Source organism: Ranitomeya imitator, chromosome 6 (genome assembly GCF_032444005.1).
Source record: "Ranitomeya imitator isolate aRanImi1 chromosome 6, aRanImi1.pri, whole genome shotgun sequence".
Lineage (NCBI taxonomy): Eukaryota > Metazoa > Chordata > Amphibia > Anura > Dendrobatidae > Ranitomeya > Ranitomeya imitator.
The window spans coordinates 523698867-523720158 of record NC_091287.1 but is presented as its reverse complement, the minus strand read 5'-3'; the positions used below and the strand labels follow the sequence as shown (position 1 = coordinate 523720158).

At 40.5% G+C, this 21292-nt stretch overlaps 1 protein-coding gene across 10 annotated transcripts in view; it reads right to left on the bottom strand.

Moving 5' to 3' along the window:
* ENPP2 (ectonucleotide pyrophosphatase/phosphodiesterase 2) overlaps positions 1-21292 on the bottom strand; it is a 222248-nt gene that overhangs the window by 73740 nt on the left and 127216 nt on the right. For all 10 annotated transcript variants that reach the window (XM_069731821.1, XM_069731824.1, XM_069731817.1 and 7 more), the window contains exons 6-12: positions 20176-20273; positions 18640-18719; positions 17367-17486; positions 17023-17078; positions 13408-13473; positions 11813-11885; positions 9717-9825 (exon numbers count right to left, since the gene is read on the bottom strand). In XM_069731821.1, coding sequence (XP_069587922.1) covers positions 9717-9825; positions 11813-11885; positions 13408-13473; positions 17023-17078; positions 17367-17486; positions 18640-18719; positions 20176-20273 — 602 coding nt within the window. The remainder of the gene's footprint in view (positions 1-9716; positions 9826-11812; positions 11886-13407; positions 13474-17022; positions 17079-17366; positions 17487-18639; positions 18720-20175; positions 20274-21292) is intronic.

The window sequence follows — 21292 nt, the reverse complement described above, 5'->3', positions numbered from 1 at the left end:
TGAGAAACTTGTTCCTTCATTTTTGGATAAGAGTTTGATAGAATGAGCCCAGGACACGAGTCCATGAGCCTGGGACAAGTATGATAACAGAGACGGAGAGTTTGGTGATCTGTTTGGTGTTGCTGATCCTGTTTGCGTGCATTGTAGGAATCAAGTTTATTCTGCACATTAGAAAGAACGGAGCAGATCAGCCCTTCAATATCTTAGCTCCCTAGGAAAGAAGACAACGAGACATCACTCTAGTGAGGTGATTGTCCAAACGTCACCTAGGATAAGTGTAGCTATTATTGAAAAGAAAAATGGGAAATAAACAGACAAAATCCGTCTTAGGACAAGTAGAAGCAAAAGATATCATACAGGAAAGATGTGGAAAGACAGTCAGAAGGCAGATCAGAAGGGTAAGAGAAAAATTGGGAATTTCAGAAGCACTTATGTTTAGCACTGAATGGGAAAGACTGAGTAAAGAACGAGGTGGAATTATCAAAGACAATGGGTGGGAAGAAATCATACACTGTATGATAAAGGTCTCAAAAACAGCTAAAGAGGAGAATTGGAAGTATGATCCAGACACTTCCAAATGGAGTATGGGTACGGGAAAATGTTGTGCCACGACTCATTCAGTTCCTCCTCCTTACCTAGATCCGAATGTTCAACCATTTGTACCTTCTGAAGGAGGACAAACCAAACCAAATTTATATCCTGGGTTAAATGGGGTGGAAGGATGGGTGTGCAAAAATTGTGGCCAGCAGAATCCAGACTGGAGAACTGAATGTTCTGCCTGTGGGGCCCCCAGAGGTCATCAATTGTTAGCTCCTGTTAGGATAGTACCGAAACCCTTCAGAGAAACTGGTGTAGATGGAGCAATGGCAACTAGATATCACCAAACCCGACAATACTTCCCTTGGTCCCCCGCTGAAGGAATGTCTCTTCTACATAATGCACCAGATCCTACCCAGTACCCAGTTAGATTCGCACAGTATATACAGCAAATTATGCAGACTCACGCAGGAGTCTGGGCAGATGGAGAGGAATTATGTAGAATGAAAATGACTCCTGGTCTCTTCCAGGAACTGCTAACACATCTACAGGGACACAGGCCACAGGTGGGACAGGAGCTACAAGAGGGACAAGCGGGACAAGGTGCCTTACAAACGATAGAATCAGGAACACAATTTGTAGACCATTTAATAGTTTTCATGAGGCAGAAACAGAGGCAGAGAGGAACAACGGGAGTGGTGGCTCAGAGACCTGGACAATCGGTAGATGAATATTATCTAGGGGTAGAGAATAATTTTAGAGATGAAGGAATAGATCTAACCGCTCCAGGAATGATGAGGTTAATTACAAAAACCTTTATAGATGGATTGTCTCCAAAAGTAAAGGAAAAACTTAAGGCTGCAACTCCTGATTGGAGAACCTTGGAAGACCCACACTTGGCCAGGCAAAAAGCCGTAGGGATAGAGTTGGATTTAAGAGAAAATCATAAGCCTGTCAGAATAGCGCAAGCAAACACAACAGGTGGAAGGGCAAGACATAATTTTCCCTGTCATTACTGCAAGAAACCAGGACATTTCCAGAAAGAATGTAGAAAGAAGCAGGCAGACATAAAATCAGGAAAATTTGTACCAAAGAATAAGCCCTCAGACATCCAACAGACATCCATAGTGGATGGTCCCATACCAGACTCAGATTGACTCAATGTGTTACAAACTTCCCTACCAGCTAGAAGACCTATAATACAGGTGAATGTAGGGGGGAGAGAGATTCCATTTTTAATAGATACAGGTGCAACTTCCTCAATTTTGAATCAAGATTTTCTTCCAAACCCGGAAGATATTTCACAACAAACAACTTTTGCTGAGGGTTATGATGGGGTAATTCGAACACTACCATACACTGTGCCCCTAGAGGTCTCCTTAGGACCTAAATGTTTTGCATCCAGATTTTTGTATGCCAGAGGTGCCCCAACATGTTTGTTGGGAACTGATGTCTTGAAGAAATTAGAAGCTAACATCAATTTTAGGGAAGATGGCACAGTCATGCTGACTATCCCTGATGATGCGGAAACATTAGAACAATATGTCAGAATTCAGGCTTTTGAGGATTATACTGAAGAAAAAGAGTACACCACAGATCTAGACCTCTCAACAGTCCCAGAAACACTGTGGGCACAGGGTGACACCGATGTGGGATTATTGCATATCTCTCCTGTAAAACTATCTGTGCAACCAGGAACTGTTCTCCCACAGCTCAGACAATACCCTGTGAGTGCCCAGCAGGAACTAGCGATTACAAAACAGATAGAGGGATAGAGAGAGAAAGGGGTTTTGGTAGAGATACAATCACCTGCTAACACTCCTCTGTATCCAGTCAAGAAGAGAACTCTTGATAAAGGTTCTATGCCCAAATATCGTATGGTACATGATCTAAGAGAAATAAACAAAGTTCTAGATCCAATCACCCCAGTTGTACCCAATCCTCATACGTTACTATCACAGATACCAGCCAGTTCTCAAGTGTTTACTGTAATAGATCTTTCAAATGCATTTTTCTCGGTTCCTTTACACCAAGATAGTTGGCATTTGTTTGCATTTACATTTAAGGGCAAACAGTTGGCGTGGACACGCCTTCCACAGGGAATGATACACTCCCCTACTCTTTATTCAAATGCCCTACAAACAGTCCTCCAGAGGTTTGAACCCGAACCACAGGTAGTAATTTTGCAGTATGTGGATGACCTACTACTTTGCTGCCCAGATCTAGAAACTGCAGAAAGGTCCACTGTGAGTTTACTATGTTTCCTAGAAAAAGAAGGGTGTAAAGTGAATAGACAAAAGCTACAAGTTTGTCAGACCAAAGTGGTCTTTCTAGGTCATTGCATTTCTCAAGGTAAAAAGCATCTTACACCTCAAAGAACTGAAGCAATAAGACAGATGAATGAGCCTAGAAATCATAAACAGCTACGAGCATTTTTAGGAATAGTGTCTCATTGTAGACAATGGATTATACATGCCAGTCAACTAATGCAACCACTGTATGACTGTGTAAAAAGTGAACCTTATTTGTTGACAAAAGAAGGTCAGATTTCGTTCCAACAATTAAAAGATGCCCTTGTTTCAGCTCCAGCGTTAGGGCTACCAGACTACACCAAACCATTTCAGCTTATGGCTGCAGAAGTTGATTCCCATGCTACAGGAGTTCTTACCCAGAAGCATGCAGGGAAACAAAGACCAATTGCATATCTTTCAGCAAGGTTAGATCCCGTAGCTAGAGCAGCGCCAACCTGTGTACGTGTAGTTGTTGCTGTCTCACTATTGTTGGACAAAGCATCAGAAATTGTCCTAGAGCATCCACTCACAGTTCAAACTACACATGATGTTTATGGGATATTAAACCAGGTCCAACCAAAACACATTTCCATGGTCAGACATTTGCGGCTGCAGTGTTCTTTGCTGCTCTCCTCTACTATCACATTTGCTAGGCTTCAGACTCTCAATATAGCTACACTGCTACCTCTCGAGTCTAAAGGGGGGAATAAGGACACTGATCCATACGCAAATTTTTTCCCTACAGACACACATGATTGTACAGAGCTCATTTTACAAGAAACGGTAGGCTTACCCAATGTATCCGAAACACCACATCAAAATCCAGATTTAGAGCTGTTTATAGATGGTAGTAGGTTTGCAGATGACACAGGTAACTTCCATACAGGGTATGCAGTTGTGTCAGAATCTGAAACTCTCAAAGCAGAACCGCTTCCACCGAAACAGTCTGCACAAGAAGCAGAACTAACAGCATTGATTGAAGCTCTAAAAATAGCTGAGAATCAGACAGCTAATATATACACTGATTCTAGGTATGCACATGGTATTGTGTTTGATTTTGGAGTAATCTGGAGAGCTAGAGGTTACATGACAGCGTCAGGACAACCTGTAAAACATGCTTCTCTGATCAAACAGATCTTAGAGGCTGCACAAGAAACAAAAGAAGTAGCAGTAATCAAGGTAGCTGCACATGTGAGACTCGACACTAGGGAATCTAGGGGAAATGATAGGGCTGATAAAGCAGCCAAAGCAGCAGCTGTCAAACCCTTACAACAGGTTCATACTGTAAACCCCACAGAAAATACTGAAGATAGACTGAGACAAGCACAGGAAGATGCAGGAGAAGAGGAGAGGGACAGGTGGAAAAAGGAAGGGGCAGAAGAACAAGCGGGAATTTGGAAGAAAGATGGACTAATATGTCTACCTAGAGCCTGGTACCCGATTGTAGTTGGTGGATTACATCACCCTACGCATGTGTCTGCAAATGCAATGACACTACTGGCAAAGCAAGTCTGGTTGGCTCCAGGTTTTGGCAACTACGCAAGAGACTATTGTGCTGCATGCGCTATATGCCTGACACATAATCCCGGACAGACAGCAAAGACCCCTATGAAGCACCACGTCCGACCTCTCTACCCGTTTCAACGGTTGCAGATAGACTTTATCCAGCTGCCAAAGAGTAATGGGTATGAGTATGTGTTGGTGTGTGTGGACATGTTCTCGGGGTGGCCAGAGGCCTATCCAGTTCGGAAGGCTTCAGCTAAAAACACTGCTGTAAAGCTAGTTACCGAACTGGTGCCCCGTTATGGTCTCCCTGAAGTGATCGAGTCAGATAGGGGTACTCATTTCACTGGAGAAATATTTCAAAATGTACTGAAAATGTTGGGTGTTGAAAGTCAGTTACACACTCCGTATCATCCTCAAAGTTCTGGTAAGGTGGAACGCATGAATGGAACTTTAAAATTAAAAATACAGAAAGCCATGGCTGAAACAGGAAAGCCTTGGACAGAATGCCTTCCACTGGCCCTTTTACTCAATACGCAATACCCCAAGGGGTAAGACTAAACTGTCTCCATATGAAATTTTGTTTGGCAGGACTGCCAATTTAGGATGTTACTTTCCACAGCAACTTGTGTTAAATATTGAATCACTGACTTCCTATGTGCAAAATCTTCAGAAACAATTAACTAAGGTGCATGCACAAGTTTTTGCTTCCCTTCCAGATCCTGATAACACTGAAGGAAGTCACAAGTTGGAACCAGGTGATCAAGTCTATATAAAAAGACACACCAGAAAGGCTCTTGAACCAAGATTTGACGGACCCTTCCAAGTCCTGTTGACAACACCTACATCAGTCAAGCTTGAAGGAAAGGCATCATGGATACATTATACTGCCGCATAAAGAAGAAAATGCACAAGCTTCATGCAAAAATTTATGACAAATAATAAAAGAATATGTCAAAGGGGGGAATTGTGGAGACCAGACTGAACCAAAGGATCCATTTTGTCTCCCAGATGAAATCTGCTTCTGCACAGCAAACTTGACATTTCCTTTTATAGAAGTAATCACGCGCGCATTTCTCCTTGATATTGTAGCCTTTCACCCACATACCAGATATTGTAACTTTTCACTAATATAGATTTGCTTTGTAAGTGATTATGAAATATGAGCGCTTGTGCGCATGTCTGTAAATGCCTAACTTCTTACTATATAAAGAAGGGGCAGCGCCCAGTGAGGCAGGCGTGCTCCGGGGCTACCCCTGTTTATGAACACACAACCTTTGTGCTGCGTGTCATTTACTTGGATTCCACAATCCAGGAAGCCAGGGACGGAAGAGGACTCAACATATTCTATACATATATAGTGAATGTATTCTATCTATTCTATTCTGTCGGGTCCCGCTGTCATTTTACAGTATGTGGATGCAGATTTGCTGGCTGTTCAAAGGACATGGGTGTGTAGAAATCGGATGACACTCGCATGGTCCATATGCCATGCAATTTTTTGCCTTTAATCCATTGACTTGCGTTGGTGAGTCTCATCTGAGATACACTGCTAATCGCAGCATGCTGCAATTTTTTTCTCAGTACGATTTCAGCTAAGAAGAAAAATTGCAGATGAGATGTAACCCATTGAATAACCTTGATCAGAGTGCAATCCGATATTGTATCAGATTGCATTCATATGTTTTTCTCGAAAATGAGTATGAGCTCTAAAGGAGTCACCTTCTCCCCTTTTTATCTTGTTTCAGGTGTGATTTTCATATTGCTCACACCTGTTACTTTCCACAGGTGAGTTTAAACAAGGATCATATGCTTGAAACAAAGTTGCTTACCCACAAATTTGGAGAGGTGCCAAAAATTATGTCCAACTTGCCCTTTTTTCTCTTTTTTTTGTGTTGTTCCAAGACACACAAAAGAAATAAACATGTATAATAAAACATGTGTAATTGCAATAATTTTCTGGAAGAAACACTTTCTTTTCTGGAACAATTTCAAGCGTGACAACACTTTTGGTCATGACTGTCTGTATATATTATAATAATTTTCTTTTTCTTGAAACTGTTTACCAATTCTGGTAAATTTTTATATTTTGATAGATCAGATTTTTATGGACATGACCACAAATATGTGTATTGTTTTAATTTATTTATTTTTAATTGGGGAAACGCTGGGTTGATTTGAATTTTTTTTATATATTTGTTATATATTACATTTCAAATCAGCCCAGCTTTTCCCCCATTAAAAAAAACACACATTTGGTATGATGTCCATAAAAATCTGATCAAAATATAGAACAAAATTGGCCTGAACTGGTAAACACAGTAAGGCCATGTTCACACATGTTTTTTTTAAGGAAGGGGGGGTAGGTTAGCTGGTGTTTGTAGTCGGGGGGGGGAAGGGGGCAGGGCAATATCAATGGCCCCTTCCTAGGCTGTTAATATCAGCCTGCAGCTGTCTGCATAGCCTTTGCTGGTTATTAATTATAGGGGGACCCCACGTCATTTTTGGGGGGCTCCCCTATTTTAATAGCCAGTAAAGGTCAATTATACAGCTGTGAGCTGATATTAATAGCCTGGGAAGCTCCATGGGTATTATCTCCTTCCCAGGCTATAACCATCGGGCACCAGTCGCTGGCTTTCCCTCTCCGGTTTGGAAAATTGCGCGGGAGCTCACTCCATTTTAAATTTTTAAATTAAACAGATATTGCTTTTAAGGCTGGGGTCATACTTGCAAGAAACTCGCACGAGTCTTGCACCTTAATACCCGGCAGTGCCAGGTATTGAGGTGCGATACTCGTGCGAGTTTCTCACAAGTGTGACCCCGGCCTAGCGCAGATGTGTGTGTGTGTGTGTGTGTGTGTGTGTGTCTTTTTTATGTGTACCATTTTATTATGAGTATTACGAAACATCGGGCTTGGTATTATTTATAGATATATCTATCTATTATCTATCTACAGATTATCTATCTCTGCATGTAAACATTCTTCAATAGAGTATGTAAAAGAAGAGGTTGGACATCGAAATGACATCACAATTTTTTTTTTTTTGGTAAATAATATATCTTTATTTAGCTTACAAAAACGCAGACAAATCAGCATGGAAAAAAAACGCATGAAAATCTGCATCAAATCCACATCAAAACCGTGCGGATTTTCAACTGCGTTTTCCACCAAGAGAGGAAGGATCCGTGCAGAAAATTCCACAGGCAAATCTGCAATGTGTGCACATACCCTAAGAGGTCCATATGGTTTTATGATTCTGATTTTGTTCTAACTGGCTTCCAGGCTTCAAGAACCAACTTCCTTTTGTCCATCCCCGTTATAGGGATATCAGGTCCTTTATCCATGCTCACAAGCATTATATGGTTAACACAGAATTGGTACTAACATTTAGAAAAAAAAAATTTTTCGACCCCGATTAAAAAGGTCCTGCTGATCCTTGATTTCAACACACCAGCTGTGATAAGACAGCACACTTTGTTCTAGTTTACGATGACCTAAAAGTAAAATTATTGACTTCCAGCTGCCGGGTTCGTAGTTGAATAATCTTTCTGAATTATTCCAAAGCTAAAAGTCTTTTTAATTAAAACATCAAAATGTACTCAGAGTGGAGCCATGATGGATGTGGAATTTCTGAGCTTTTTATCGCCACGGCTGGAGCAATCGAGACACTGCTGGATGCCAGAGATCTTTACCCTAAGAACGTAGGTCTAGTGCGTTATCAGCCAAGCCAAGAAACTTTGACATTATCAAGCCTGAGATTTTGTAAAAACAAGTGCACAATCCATGCCTCTGCCTAATCCACTCTGTCGCCCGAAGTAGAGCATATTGCCACAAGAAACAAAGCAAGTGCAAACTCATTCTACTCAAAACTAATACAAGAGCAATTCCAACTTGTGCTAAAAAAAATGGAAGGAAAAAAAAAAATCATCAAGCCCCCCCCCCCCCCCCCGAAAAAAAGTGAGGCCAAATTAATTTTTATTTTAATTTTTCCAGAGAACATTACTTTTTTATTAATCTAATTCTATCATCGTTATGAGATATTGTGATCTGTTATGAAAGGTAATTCAGTACCACAATGAACATAGAGGTCAGCGCACATACAGTGACCTGGCAATAACCCAAAAAACAAGAACGAGCTCTGAGACGTGGGAACTCTGTTGACCGCAATCCCTAATCCTCTCCAAACCACACTAAAGGCAGCCGTGGATTGCGCCTGACGCTCCCTATGCAACTCGGCACGGCCTGAGAAACTAGCTAGCCTGAAGATAGAAAATAAGCCTACCTTGCCTCAGAGAAATACCCCAAAGGAAAAGGCAGCCCCCACATATAATGACTGTGAGTTAAGATGAAAAGACAAGCGTAGAGATGAAATATATTTAGCAAAGTGAGGCCCAACTTTCTGAACAGAGCGAGGATAGGAAAGGTAACTTTGCGGTCAACACAAAACCCTACAAAAACCACGCAAAGGGGGCAAAAAGACCCTCCGTACCGAACTAACGGCACGGAGGTACACCCTCTGCGTCCCAGAGCTTCCAGCAAGCAGTAAAAACAAAATGACAAGCTGGACAGAAAAAAACAGCAAACAAATAGCAAAGAGGAACTTAGCTATGCAGAGCAGCAGGCCACAGGAACGATCCAGGAGGAAACAGGTCCAATACTAGAACATTGACTGGAAGCCAGGATCAAAGCACTAGGTGGAGTTAAATAGAGCAGCACCTAACGACTTCACCACATCACCTGAGAAAGGAAACTCAGAAGCCGCAGTACCACTTTCCTCCACCAACGGAAGCTCACAGAGAGAACCAGCCGAAGTACCACTTGTGACCACAGGAGGGAGCTCTGCCACAGAATTCACAACAGTGATCTTTATGATCTACTGCAGTCTGTGGCTGAGCTTCACAGGAGTGTCAAGATGGCAGTGAAGGAGACCTTCAGCAGGCCCATGGCTGGCATGATTAAGTTATGGAGACAATTGGTGCCTCAACGGACGACCCAACTGAATATATAGGCATTTAAGTGGTTAAACAGGAGCAATCTACGGACACTTCTGTTAGAGGCAGCTGCTGGATGTATAATACATCCGGCCTCAGTTCTACAGCCCAATTTATGATGGAGATATATGTATATACACACAAGTCATGGATTGGAAAGGAGAAGGGGACAACAAACCCATTTCAATTGGTATGTACTTTACATTTCTACAGCACCAGTTTGCAAAAAAAATAAGCCTTACTGAAAAAAAAAAAATCACACAATAGCGCCCCCTACAATAATAGCAGCTACCAAGCTTGGAGTCCTATATAGGATATGTAACCATAAAACTTGTTGTCTGCATGTGTGCCCTGTCCACATGGCAAAAAGAAATCCAAAAGAAGTAAACTTACCATGATCTCCTACAAAGATAATGTTGACGCACCTATGCAGCTTCATTTGTTTCAAGCCGTCCATTAACATGCCGACTACTCCATCAATGTCCTTTAATTGGTTTGTCAGCTACAGGAAAAAACAAAAAACATTGTCAACATTCAACACATGAGCCACAGATGTTACTTTTAACATTTCAATATTTGGGTTTGATATAGTGGATTACTAGCCAATCGGTTCATGAAAAGTGAACGTGCAATGAACCTCAACGACAAGAAACATCCTTGCCCCCGAGTGGTCTCTCTGACTTCTTGCCCCACTGGTTGACTCCACTAGGAGATAGACCTGCTGCATGCCTTTTTTCATGTCGGTAGTTTGTGTGGTGCTTGCATTTCACTTCTGTCGAATTCCTTCTTCATTTGTTAATGGTGTACGGATACAGTTGGGTGGAGCGTGTTTTCATTGTCAACACTTATTGGAATACTGATTCCTTAAAGAGGTGCCAAAGTGAGTTTCTAAAGAGGTTTGGAGGTCGAAATCCACCATCCAAACCATATATTCAGTCATTGGTGAATACGCTGGAACATACAGGAACAACATGATGGAGGACGTCGTCTGAAGAAGCAATTCAAGATGTGAAACAGCAACTTCTGGCATAGCTAAGTAAATCATTGAACAGGTTTTCCCAGGAGACTGGCATGTCGTATTCGAGAAGTCAATGAGCAGCCAAGAAATATCGTGTTCGCCCATACAGAGTTCACTGTCATTCAGGAATTCATTATTGCCGGATTTTTTCCTTGGGGGCCATTTGAAAGGTCGGATGTACAGTAACAAGCAACGAACATTACAGACACTCCGAGAGAACATACAACGAGAAATTCAGGCTATGAGCCCAGACATCCTGAAGAATAGTTTCTACAATATGGAACGGCATGTGCAGGTATACTTGATGTAAACGGTGGACATTTTCAACACTGGCTTTAAAACCTCAGTTTCTCATGAACCAAGCCCAAATTTCAGTACGATAGATAGTCTCTTTTAGAAGCTACAGCAATTTTTCTGGGTAAAGTAGCGAGTGAATCATCCTATACTTTTCACTTGCACCAAGCACTTAAGGGAAAACTTATGACCGACCTCAATTTTCTGTATCCAGATCCACAGCTACCAATATATTTTATTTAGAAGTTTTGCACTTGCCCCCTCATTTACTAAATCCCATTTCCATGTGTATAGAGTATAGTTAAAAGTGATAACATATTGACATCATGATAAGGTCATTAGATCAAACAATAATCTTGTTCAAATCCTACAAAGAACAAGGAGTCAACCACTCAGAAGTACAGATATTGATATAATGTGAAGTGAGACTCTCCAGAGAGACTTAAATATAGTACAAAACATGTCTTTATTGTATAAACTCACTCACAGAAATATATAAGGGCGTATAGCCCAAATACAAAATACAAGACAAGATAAAATGGGGGGACAGACCAATAAGCCTCACAAACTGTCAAGGGACCTCCACTTAAATGTTAGCAGCAAAAGAGCACAAAAATAATAATAATGACCCAGAGCAGAGCAAGTGCATGTGCAGTTCTCCATAGCAAGAAAACCATCATTCCAGCAAGTGCTAGGGAAAGCCCAAAAAGAAAAGAAACATGCTGCTCATCTGGTCTAAGAATGCTTACCCATGTGGGGAGGAGGAGACCCGGCAGGGATTGAACGCACAAGCCCCGATGCGCGTTTTGCATAAATGGCTTCCTCGGGGGGCTGTGTAAATCTTGTTCAAACCTACGTCAATGCACTCGATCAGTTGCAAATTGACCATATGCAGTGATGTGTATCAGTCCTAAATCTTTTTGACATAGGAACTTAGAAGGCTACTAATTTATGCATGAAGTGACATGCAGCCAATCCACAACGATGCGGCAATTAAAACAATTTTTCATTGCAGAAATTTTATGAACTACACAACCTTTGAGAATATACACATCTAGGGTATGTAACGTTGACCTGAGGAGGGTTGTGCGTGTGGTCCAATGATGGTTAACGTCAATTACTAAGGGAATATTGTATGACTACAGTTTTAGTCAAATGTAATAGACTCAGTACACACCTCACTGCTGAACGGTCCATATCGATGTCCTGCTTGATCGGGTTGCTCCAAATATATTGCATATACATATGGTCTAAAAAGTAACAGAAAGGTTATGAATCACTGTATTTACAATGCTACAGTCAGTATAGCCATATATTCTGCTCCTCCTCTGCCATGGCTTATCTGGATCCACAGCTGAGCCACGCATTTACCCCTTCGAGGATGACATTTTGACACATTATTGCTGAAGCCTGTGATTGGCTGCAGTAGTCACTTGTCTGGAGGGCTTCAATAAACCAAGACCAGTTGGTGAACCATGGGGTATAATAAAACAAGACCAATGGTGGGGGGGTAGGGTGGGGACAGCAGAGGCTTCACTATGGGGTGTCATCATTGGACTGGCCTACAAGAGAACAGGAGAATCCTCCGGTGGGCCCCAGTTCAAGAATGGGCCACCACCCTCCTATACGAGCAGTTCTTGGCAATATACACTTAATCACCATGTACAGATAAAAGCAGCATCTTATTAATTTAAAAATCTATCCAGTTCATTGTTATGCAAATTTGTGATTGAGGATAATGTCACATTTGCACATAGCTGAAAAGTAGAGCCCTGGAGTTGGATACTGGTGGGTTCTTGGCACCCCAGTTTGACGCTGGGTGTGATAAAATCAAGCTGGTGGACCACAGAAACTTTGCCACAGGGTATCAAACTACACCAGCATGGGGACAGAGGAAGCCTTGCCATTGGGTGTAACAAAAACCAGCTGGGAGACCCTAGAAGATTTCCCATGGGATAAAATGACCCAGGTGGTGAGTATAATAATAATAATAATAATAATAATCTTTATTTTTATATAGCGCTAACATATTCCGCAGCGCTTTACAGTTTTGCACACATTATCATTACTGTCCCCGATGGGGCTCACAATCTAGAATCCCTATCAGTATGTCTTTGGAATGTGGGAGGAAACCGGAGTGCCCGGAGGAAACCCACGCAAACACGGAGAGAACATACAAACTCTTTGCAGATGTTGTCCTGGGTGGGATTAGAACCCAGGACCCCAGCGCTGCAAGGCTGCTGTGCTAACCACTGCACCACCGTGCTGCCCATACAGTATACAGGTTTCTACGCAAGACCTAATTATGCACATTTCCATATTTTGCTACAGAACTGCAGGGAATCTGAGCTTGGAAAAAAATTATATGCGTAAATAAGCAGACTGTCTAAAAATTTCTAACGCATACACAACTCCCTGATGAAGCAACATGGCGAAACTGTGCTATGAAGTGTTTATGAGGAGCAGCAGGCCATGCCATGCAATCTGATTACTATATACCATTCTCCCTAGATGTTCATGTATTCATCTACTTCATATTGTATTATGTCAGCCTGAATTCCACTATATCTCTGGCTAATTCTTTATGGTGATTTTTTTTACGTTTTACTATATTATCTAATTATTATACAGTCAGACATAACGTATGAGCTTTGGTATAACTTCTCTTTGAAATACTAGTTTATTAATTATGACTGCTTTTAAATTATTATTATTCATGGTAATCATAAATAATTGCACAGCAAAGAAAAGAACAGCTATGCCAGGACATACCTTTCAGTTTCTGGTAGATGCAACCACTGTAGAACAGTCATTACTCTACGTTGTTGGGTGATCGCCCTAGGAAAGAATGAAAGAAGAGTGCCAACTGGTAAAAGGAAGCAAGTATAATAGGACTGATACAGATTTATCAAAAGAAGTGCAAAAAAAAAAAAAAAAAGAAGTGGAATAGTTGTCCTTAGTAGCCCACGTAATCACTTCTACGTAGAGGCCCTTGATAAATAAATGCAATAATCTGGATTGTTTTGTATAAGTAGCTGGACCATTTTTCTCTTGCAGAATTTCTCAAATCTATGCGAACTATTCTAGTTAAAGAGAACCTGTCACGTCACAAAATGCTATTAACCTGAAGATATGAGTATAGTCTGCAGGTTAACGGAATTCCAAAACTGGGAGCCCTACTGTCAGGAGGGAATTAACTTTTTTCCTCCAAGGTACCGCCGGCTTTCATTCACAGAATCACGCCTTCAATCACCGGCTGTAACCACACACCAGATCTGATGGACAGCTGGCTCAGCGGTGCATTAGTACAGAGCTGGCTGTCAGTCAGTGCCAGGGTGTGGTTACAGTCATTGTGAAGCCATAACTGTAGCCGCACCTCTGTGACTGAAAGCCGGAGGCTGCCGGCAGGCATAAAGTAATCTTCTCCCAGCAGGTGGGCGTTCATCGCAGCAACCAGACTGCTTTAGAATGCTATTCACCAGCAGATTAACCCCATATCTATAGGTTAATAGTGTTCTTTGGCATGACTGGTTCCCTTTGAGGCCAGTTTCTCATATCCATCATTCCCAGTCCGAGTTCAGACCGTGATGTCCGGAATGGATGCAGGTATCCTGATCCAAGTTCAACAGACTCATATACATTATACCTATTATGCTATAGCATTCGGGTGAGGAGACCCAAGGCTAGGCCAGATATTGTGGTCCATATGCTGATCGATAACGTCAGTTGTATGAAACTGGCGCAAAGCCAATTTCACATGATGGTAATATGGTCTAGCTTTAGATTCAATATGGTTAACGCTAACAGCACTCAAATATTTGCTTTAAAGCGGTCACGTGAGATTATAGGAACCTGTAATCTGGAGAAGACTCATTGATTTCTATGGCAGAGTTTTGTAGGCATGCTCGGTGACCTGTGCAAAGGTCACTGCGCAGGGAGGGAGGGAGATGTAACATGGAGGAGCCAGAGTCATCTACACATAGGCATCCTCCGTCATTGTAAACCAGTCTGTAATGGTAATGAGATGAAGGTTTGGCTTATTCTGATGCTTAAAGAATAACTGTCTTTCATTTTTCACACAGGAAAGAAATGTATCTTGGTACCGTGTTAGCCAGTAGATAGAAAAATATTTAGAATTGAGAGTCCTCAGAGGTTGATACCTTTTAATGGCTAACTGAAAAGATGGTAACAAATTGCAAGCTTTCGAGACTACACAGGTCTCTTCATCAGGCAACGACTAAAAGAAATTCTGAAGAATCACATATTTGTGCACAACATAGTATAGAAAAAAAAGGGAAAAAACATGGATAAGACAGGTGACATGAAGCAGAATTACCATGAGTGATAAACAGTTATGTCCATAAATATTGGGCCAGCTCTTAGATAAGGAATGTTTTATTGTTCTCTGATCAGGGTCTCTGTTGTGATGACCCCTCATAGTCTGAGGGGCAAGTTCCTTAGTTGATGTAAAAAGACATAAATCCGTGCGACACATTCATTCCTGCATTTAGAATGTCAAAGGTCGTCATCAGTTTATATTCCCAGACTCTTCTGTCTCTCTGAGATTTGAAGTTACCTTTTAACACAAGTAATTTCATGTCCACAATGTTATGATTTGGGAGACAGAAATGTATTGCCACAGGTAGATCCATTCTTTTTTCTCTTATTGTGTGGCGGCGAGAATTCATTCTTGTTCTAAGCTTTTGCCCTGCCTCCCCCACATACAGACCCCCAGTTGGACATTTAGTACAAATAATTAAGTACACCACACGGGCATCTTTTTGTAGTAAAGGTTGTAATTTCCGTGCAGCTTCCCTTAGCACCTCCAGATTTGGATTGTAGGTGACTACTAGAGGCACCCGGTTATTTTCTTCTTTAGCTTTGTAATGTAGCAGGTGATTCCTTGATATTCTGGTGGCTCTTGTGATCTGGTTTTCAATTGTTCTTGGATGGTGGCAATACATTTTTTTTTCCTGTGCTATGTTGTGCATAAATATGTGATTCTTCAGAATTTCTTTTAGTCTTTGCCTGATGAAGAGACCTGTGTAGTCTCGAAAACTTGCAATTTGTTACCATCTTTTCAGTTAGCCATTAAAAGGTATCAACCACTGAGGACTCTCAATTCTAAATATTTTTTTTTATTTTTCACAAATTAATAACACACATGGAAATAAGAACCATTGAAATATGTCTTAATAGGGAATTCAGCTTTTATCTTCCTGGATTGATCATTTATTCTAAATGTTCTGAATTCACTGAAGACAGATGTTACATTACAGAGATCAGACAGTTGGTGCTCATAAAATGCTATGGAGAACTGTCGGTTCAGGAGAACTTGCAGCAGAATGTCTGTGTCTGCCTCCAGCTGGACTCTCTCGATAGAATTTTTAACACAAAGACCATCGTCGCTTATTCTCAAGAAACTATACGAGAGATCAGCGCAAATAGGGTGTTATCCGAGAAATAGTTAGTTTAGCACTCGGATTAAACTCACCTGTTCAATCTGACGCATATAATGTAGAAAATCAGCTGCACGGGTCAGCAAGTGACCTTCAGACTGTAGAAGGAGTTGGTGGACACAGATACTTGTGGTTTTTCCTGAAGAAGTGATATACTTAGAAACGCGTTGAAATAAACCACCACTGTACCATACTGGGATATACGTCTCCATTCTGTCGGCAGCGTGGAATATTGTCCACCAACTCCTTCTACAGTCTGGTCGCTTATTCTCAGCAATGGAAGAACCTGTCTTCAATGTACACAGATTTTACCCATGAATTGAGTGTGAAAAGATCAATCAAGGAGGAGAAAGCAGCAGATTTTTCTGGTAATACATATTTTCTTGTTTCCTATTGACTCTTTAAGACCCCCATATACATTACTTAGCTGTAGGCCAAATGATCGTGTGACTGACAGCTATCACCCCCATATACAGGAGCGGATCATCTGCACCTGCAGCTCTGTTCTCTATGAGAGCCCTGCGCTAGACTCTTCTATCTCGCAGAGAACAAAAAGGATCAAACATCGGAAATCCAACAGGTTGGATCCTTCCCTCCCATAGGGAGGCACCATACACTTTACACTTTTATGGCACCTTTGGAATGAAAAATTCCATAAGTTCAGGATTTTTACCGTAGACAAATCACATGGAAAAATAAAAATATAATAATAATAATAAAAAATATTTTATTACCGTATATATTATATGTAGTGATATATTATATATATATTTACAATATAAAAATTATTATAACATATAAAATTATATATTCTATAAAATAATTAAACTTCATTACAACAATAGTTACAATAGTGTTTCCAGACACATTCCCATTAAAAGAACCAAAAACCAGCTCACTAATTAACAACTATGCAAAAAGGACTTACACAGGCCAGAAGAACGTGGCTGCCTTAACCCCTTGTTTATCAGCCGTAATCCAAATCTGGGAAAAAAAAAAAAAAGTTAAGAACATATGACTCCCTTATAATAATCGGTATAATCGCAAAACCCCAAAACACATGGTAAGATATCCAGACTGTAACCCCCCCCGAAGAGTGTGCAGACTTTGTATAACACAGCTGGATAGTCCCGATATCCAGGTACACATCCAGGTATTGCCACATATAATAAATAATTATAAATAATTATATCGATGTTTTTTTTTTTTTTTTTAAGAATTATCATTTTAAAGAATTATCATTGTCAAGACTGAATGTTGTTTATTACTTACTGGTTGGCCTCCCCACCATCTGTGATTGAATTTCTCCCGTGAACGAAGGCTGAAGTTGGCATCAAACACTGGATCATACATAGAATTACCAACAATCCCATGAGATTCAGGATAGAGACCCTAAATAAAATAAATACAGTTTTACAATATGGAACAATCTAAAATTTTATGTTGTTTTTTTTTTTTTTTAAAAGGATACATCCAGTAGGTGTGTTTTTTTTCATGGGGGTTAACACAACTAGTACAGGAATGAAAGATCCCAGACTATTGGATGAAATTAATTGGCAATTACAATTTGAAAAAAAAAAAAAAAAGAAAGCGCTAAATAAATTTATTTTACTGTGTTTACTTTTTTTTTTTTTTTTTTTTTTTTTTGAGTCAAGGAAGTCATCTAAATCAACCTTCTCATACTTAGCAAAAAAAAAAGCCTGGCTCAGAATAATCCATTTATATATATTATTCTAAAGAAAGAGAAATTTTAGAATAAGCATTTTACCATTTATTTATAAATCTATTTTCTATGTTCTATTAATTCCACATCACTTTACACACATCATCAGGGGTGTAATGATCGCAGTCATACCCTTTCATGCCTATTTCACCTAGATGTGCATTCTCAGACGACATTATTATAAGAAGGGGCCCAGTATGGAGACATTATTTCAGGAAGGAGCCCAATATGGGGGACATTATTATAAGAAGGGGGCAGTATGGGGGACATTATTATAGGAAGGGGCCCAGTATGGGGGATATTATTATAGGAAGGGGCCAGGATGGGGGACGTTATTTCGTGGTGGGCATACGCACCATTATGTTATATTATAGGATCTAGAACACCACAAGGGCCCAATATGCAGTTGGGGCCCTGGATTAAAATTTTGCATTGAGGCCCGTCTGACTCTAGTTTTGCTTCTGGACATCATCATCACCGTCTCCAAAGGGGGTCTCAGAAGCCAAATTACTTATCAATGTCTCTTTAGAGGGTGGGAAGAAAGCCGAGTACCACACAAACACAAAGAAAAACAAAAACTTCTTGCAGAATTTGTCCTTGGTGGGATTTGAACTCTAGCCCCCGGTATTGCTAACCACCATGCTGCACCATTTGACCCATATAATTCAAGAACGCCGAAGACACTTGGTTAGTACCCAAGCATGCTCAGATAACTTATCCGAGTATGTTCGCTCATCACTAGTTGTTATCAATATGTGTAATCATTTATTTTTAAAAAATAAGAGCAGGAAAAATAAAAAGGTAGTAAAAATCAACATTTACCGTTGCCAGTGTATATAAGTTTGGGAAAGTTTTTGTGGGGTACACAGGTCTCATGTAAGGTGAATGTGTTCCACATGTTCCTAAAAAATAAAAAAACGTAAAATAATTTCAAAATGCATTTATTGTTTTTACGCTACACAATATAGTCTTTAAATCACATTATGCATGCAAAGAAATTCTAGAAAATTCAAGAAACTAAGAATGTAAGCATGTCCAGTAGGAAGCTTTCCTGTTGTAAGCATGTGCAGTAGGAAGCTCTCCTGTTGTAAGCATGTGCAGTAGGAAGCTCTCCTGTTGTAAGCATGTGCAGTAGGAAGCTCTACTGTTGTGAGCATGTGCAGTAGGAAGCTCTACTGTTGTGAGCGTGTGCAGTAGGACGCTCTCCTGTTGTAACCATGTGCAGTAGGACGCTCTCCTGTTGTGAGCATGTGCAGTAGGAAGCTCTACTGTTGTGAGCATGTGCAGTAGGAAGCTCTGCTGCTGTGAGCATGTGCAGTAGGAAGCTCTGCTGCTGTGAGCATGTGCAGTAGGAAGCTCTGCTGCTGTGAGCATGTGCAGTAGGAAGCTCTGCTGCTGTGAGCATGTGCAGTAGGAAGCTCTACTGTTGTGAGTATGTGCAGTAGGAAGCTTTCCTGTTGTAAGAATGTGCAGTAGGATGCTCTCCTGTTGTGAGCATGTGCAGTAGGAAGCTCTACTGTTGTGAGTATGTGCAGTAGGAAGCTTTCCTGTTGTAAGAATGTGCAGTAGGATGCTCTCCTGTTGTGAGCATGTGCAGTAGGAAGCTTTCCTGTTGTAAGCATGTGCAGTAGGAAGCTCTACTGTTGTATGTGCAGTAGGAAGCTTTCCTGTTGTAAGAATGTACAGTAGGAAGCTCTCCTGTTGTAAGCATGTGCAGTAGGAAGCTCTACTGTTGTATGTGCAGTAGGAAGCTTTCCTGTTGTAAGAATGTACAGTAGGAAGCTCTCCTGTTGTAAGCATGTGCAGTAGGAAGCTCTCCTGTTGTGAGCATGTGCAGTAGGAAGCTCTACTGTTGTGAGCATGTGCAGTAGGAAGCTCTACTGTTGTGAGCATGTGCAGTAGGAAGCTCTCCTGTTGTGAGCGTGTGCAGTAGGACGCTCTCCTGTTGTAACCATGTGCAGTAGGATGCTCTCCTGTTGTGAGCATGTGCAGTAGGAAGCTCTGCTGCTGTGAGCATGTGCAGTAGGAAGCTCTGCTGTTGTGAGCATGTGCAGTAGGAAGCTCTCCTGTTGTGAGCATGTGCAGTAGGAAGCTCTGCTGCTGTGACCTGAAGAGGACAGTATGCAGAGCTTCTTATTGCACATGCTCACAAATGGCTCATGTCATTTTAACATTTTAGGACAGGTTGCAATTAGTGTAAGATGACCGTGACTATTTTATTATATCACAATGGTTTGCTAGTTAAGCGAATTTATGTATTTAAATATATTTTTTTTAATCCTAGAGACAGAATTCCAGAAAAAAAAAGAAAGGCAGCCTCCCTTAGAAGCATGAAAACATGACACATATCGCTCTTACTTAGCTTGTTCATATTGGGCAGAACTTTGCCTCCTTCCTTCATATATGAAGCACGAAATCCATCGACTGAAAAGATGATCAAAGGAGGGCGGACAAATCTAAGATGTTAGAAAGGACGATACAACATTAGAAAATCATGGGTTATAGGTGCCGGTCGTCAGATATTTTAAGGTGGTCTCTTAAATTAAAACTATGGAAGTTTCCCGGATATGTTCCCTTTATAAACAAAAAGAAAATAATAATAATCTCTTGAATGATAGTTCCTTGTCAGTGAAAACATGGTTGCGATTGAACGATAAGCGGTAATTCATCAAAATGTATAATTTGCTAGGAACTTGGGTGAAAAGGGGATGTGCTGCCGACAAAACGGTATAGGAGGGCAAAAGAAGAGCAAACGAGAGGTTAGTTATAGCGCAAAGACGGACTTGCTGTAGCGTCTTACCTGTCCTCGATACAAGCAATTTATCTGACTTGTCAAGGGAGCGGTGGGTTGAAGTCAGTTTTCATTTCCTTTTTTTGCTATAAATTCTTCAAAATCGTGAACTCGTTTTATGTATATCGAGCTCAGTCAGAAACGGCCTTCATTTTTAAAGTGAAATACTTTTTAGGTTAAAAAAAAGTTGCATAACCTGCAAAAGTGTCACAAGCTTCGTACAAAAATTAAAGGAAGTACCAAAAATAAAAAAGACACACAAAAATCAGTCACACAATTAATGAAGGAACAGGAGGGCGATTTTAGAGTTTTTATATTTTACTATATATATAAAAAAAATACTAAGATATAAAAACTCTAAAAATCGCCCTCCTGTTCCTTCATTTAATTTTCTTTATTATAATTATTATTCATGAACATATTTGGTATCATCACGTCCCAAAAACTCCAATTTAATAAAATATTGAATTATTTAAATAAGTAGGTGTTCGGAAAAAAAAATCTAAACTCTATAACTAAGGTTTTTTTGTTTGCCACGCTCCTAAAACAAAAATATCATTAAAAAAAAAGAAAGGAAAAAAAAAATGTGTGTACCCCAACATGGTAAAAAAAAAAAAAAAAAAAAACCCATCAGCCAAGAGTGCAAAAAGCAATTCCTCACATAGCTCCATAGATTTAAAAAAA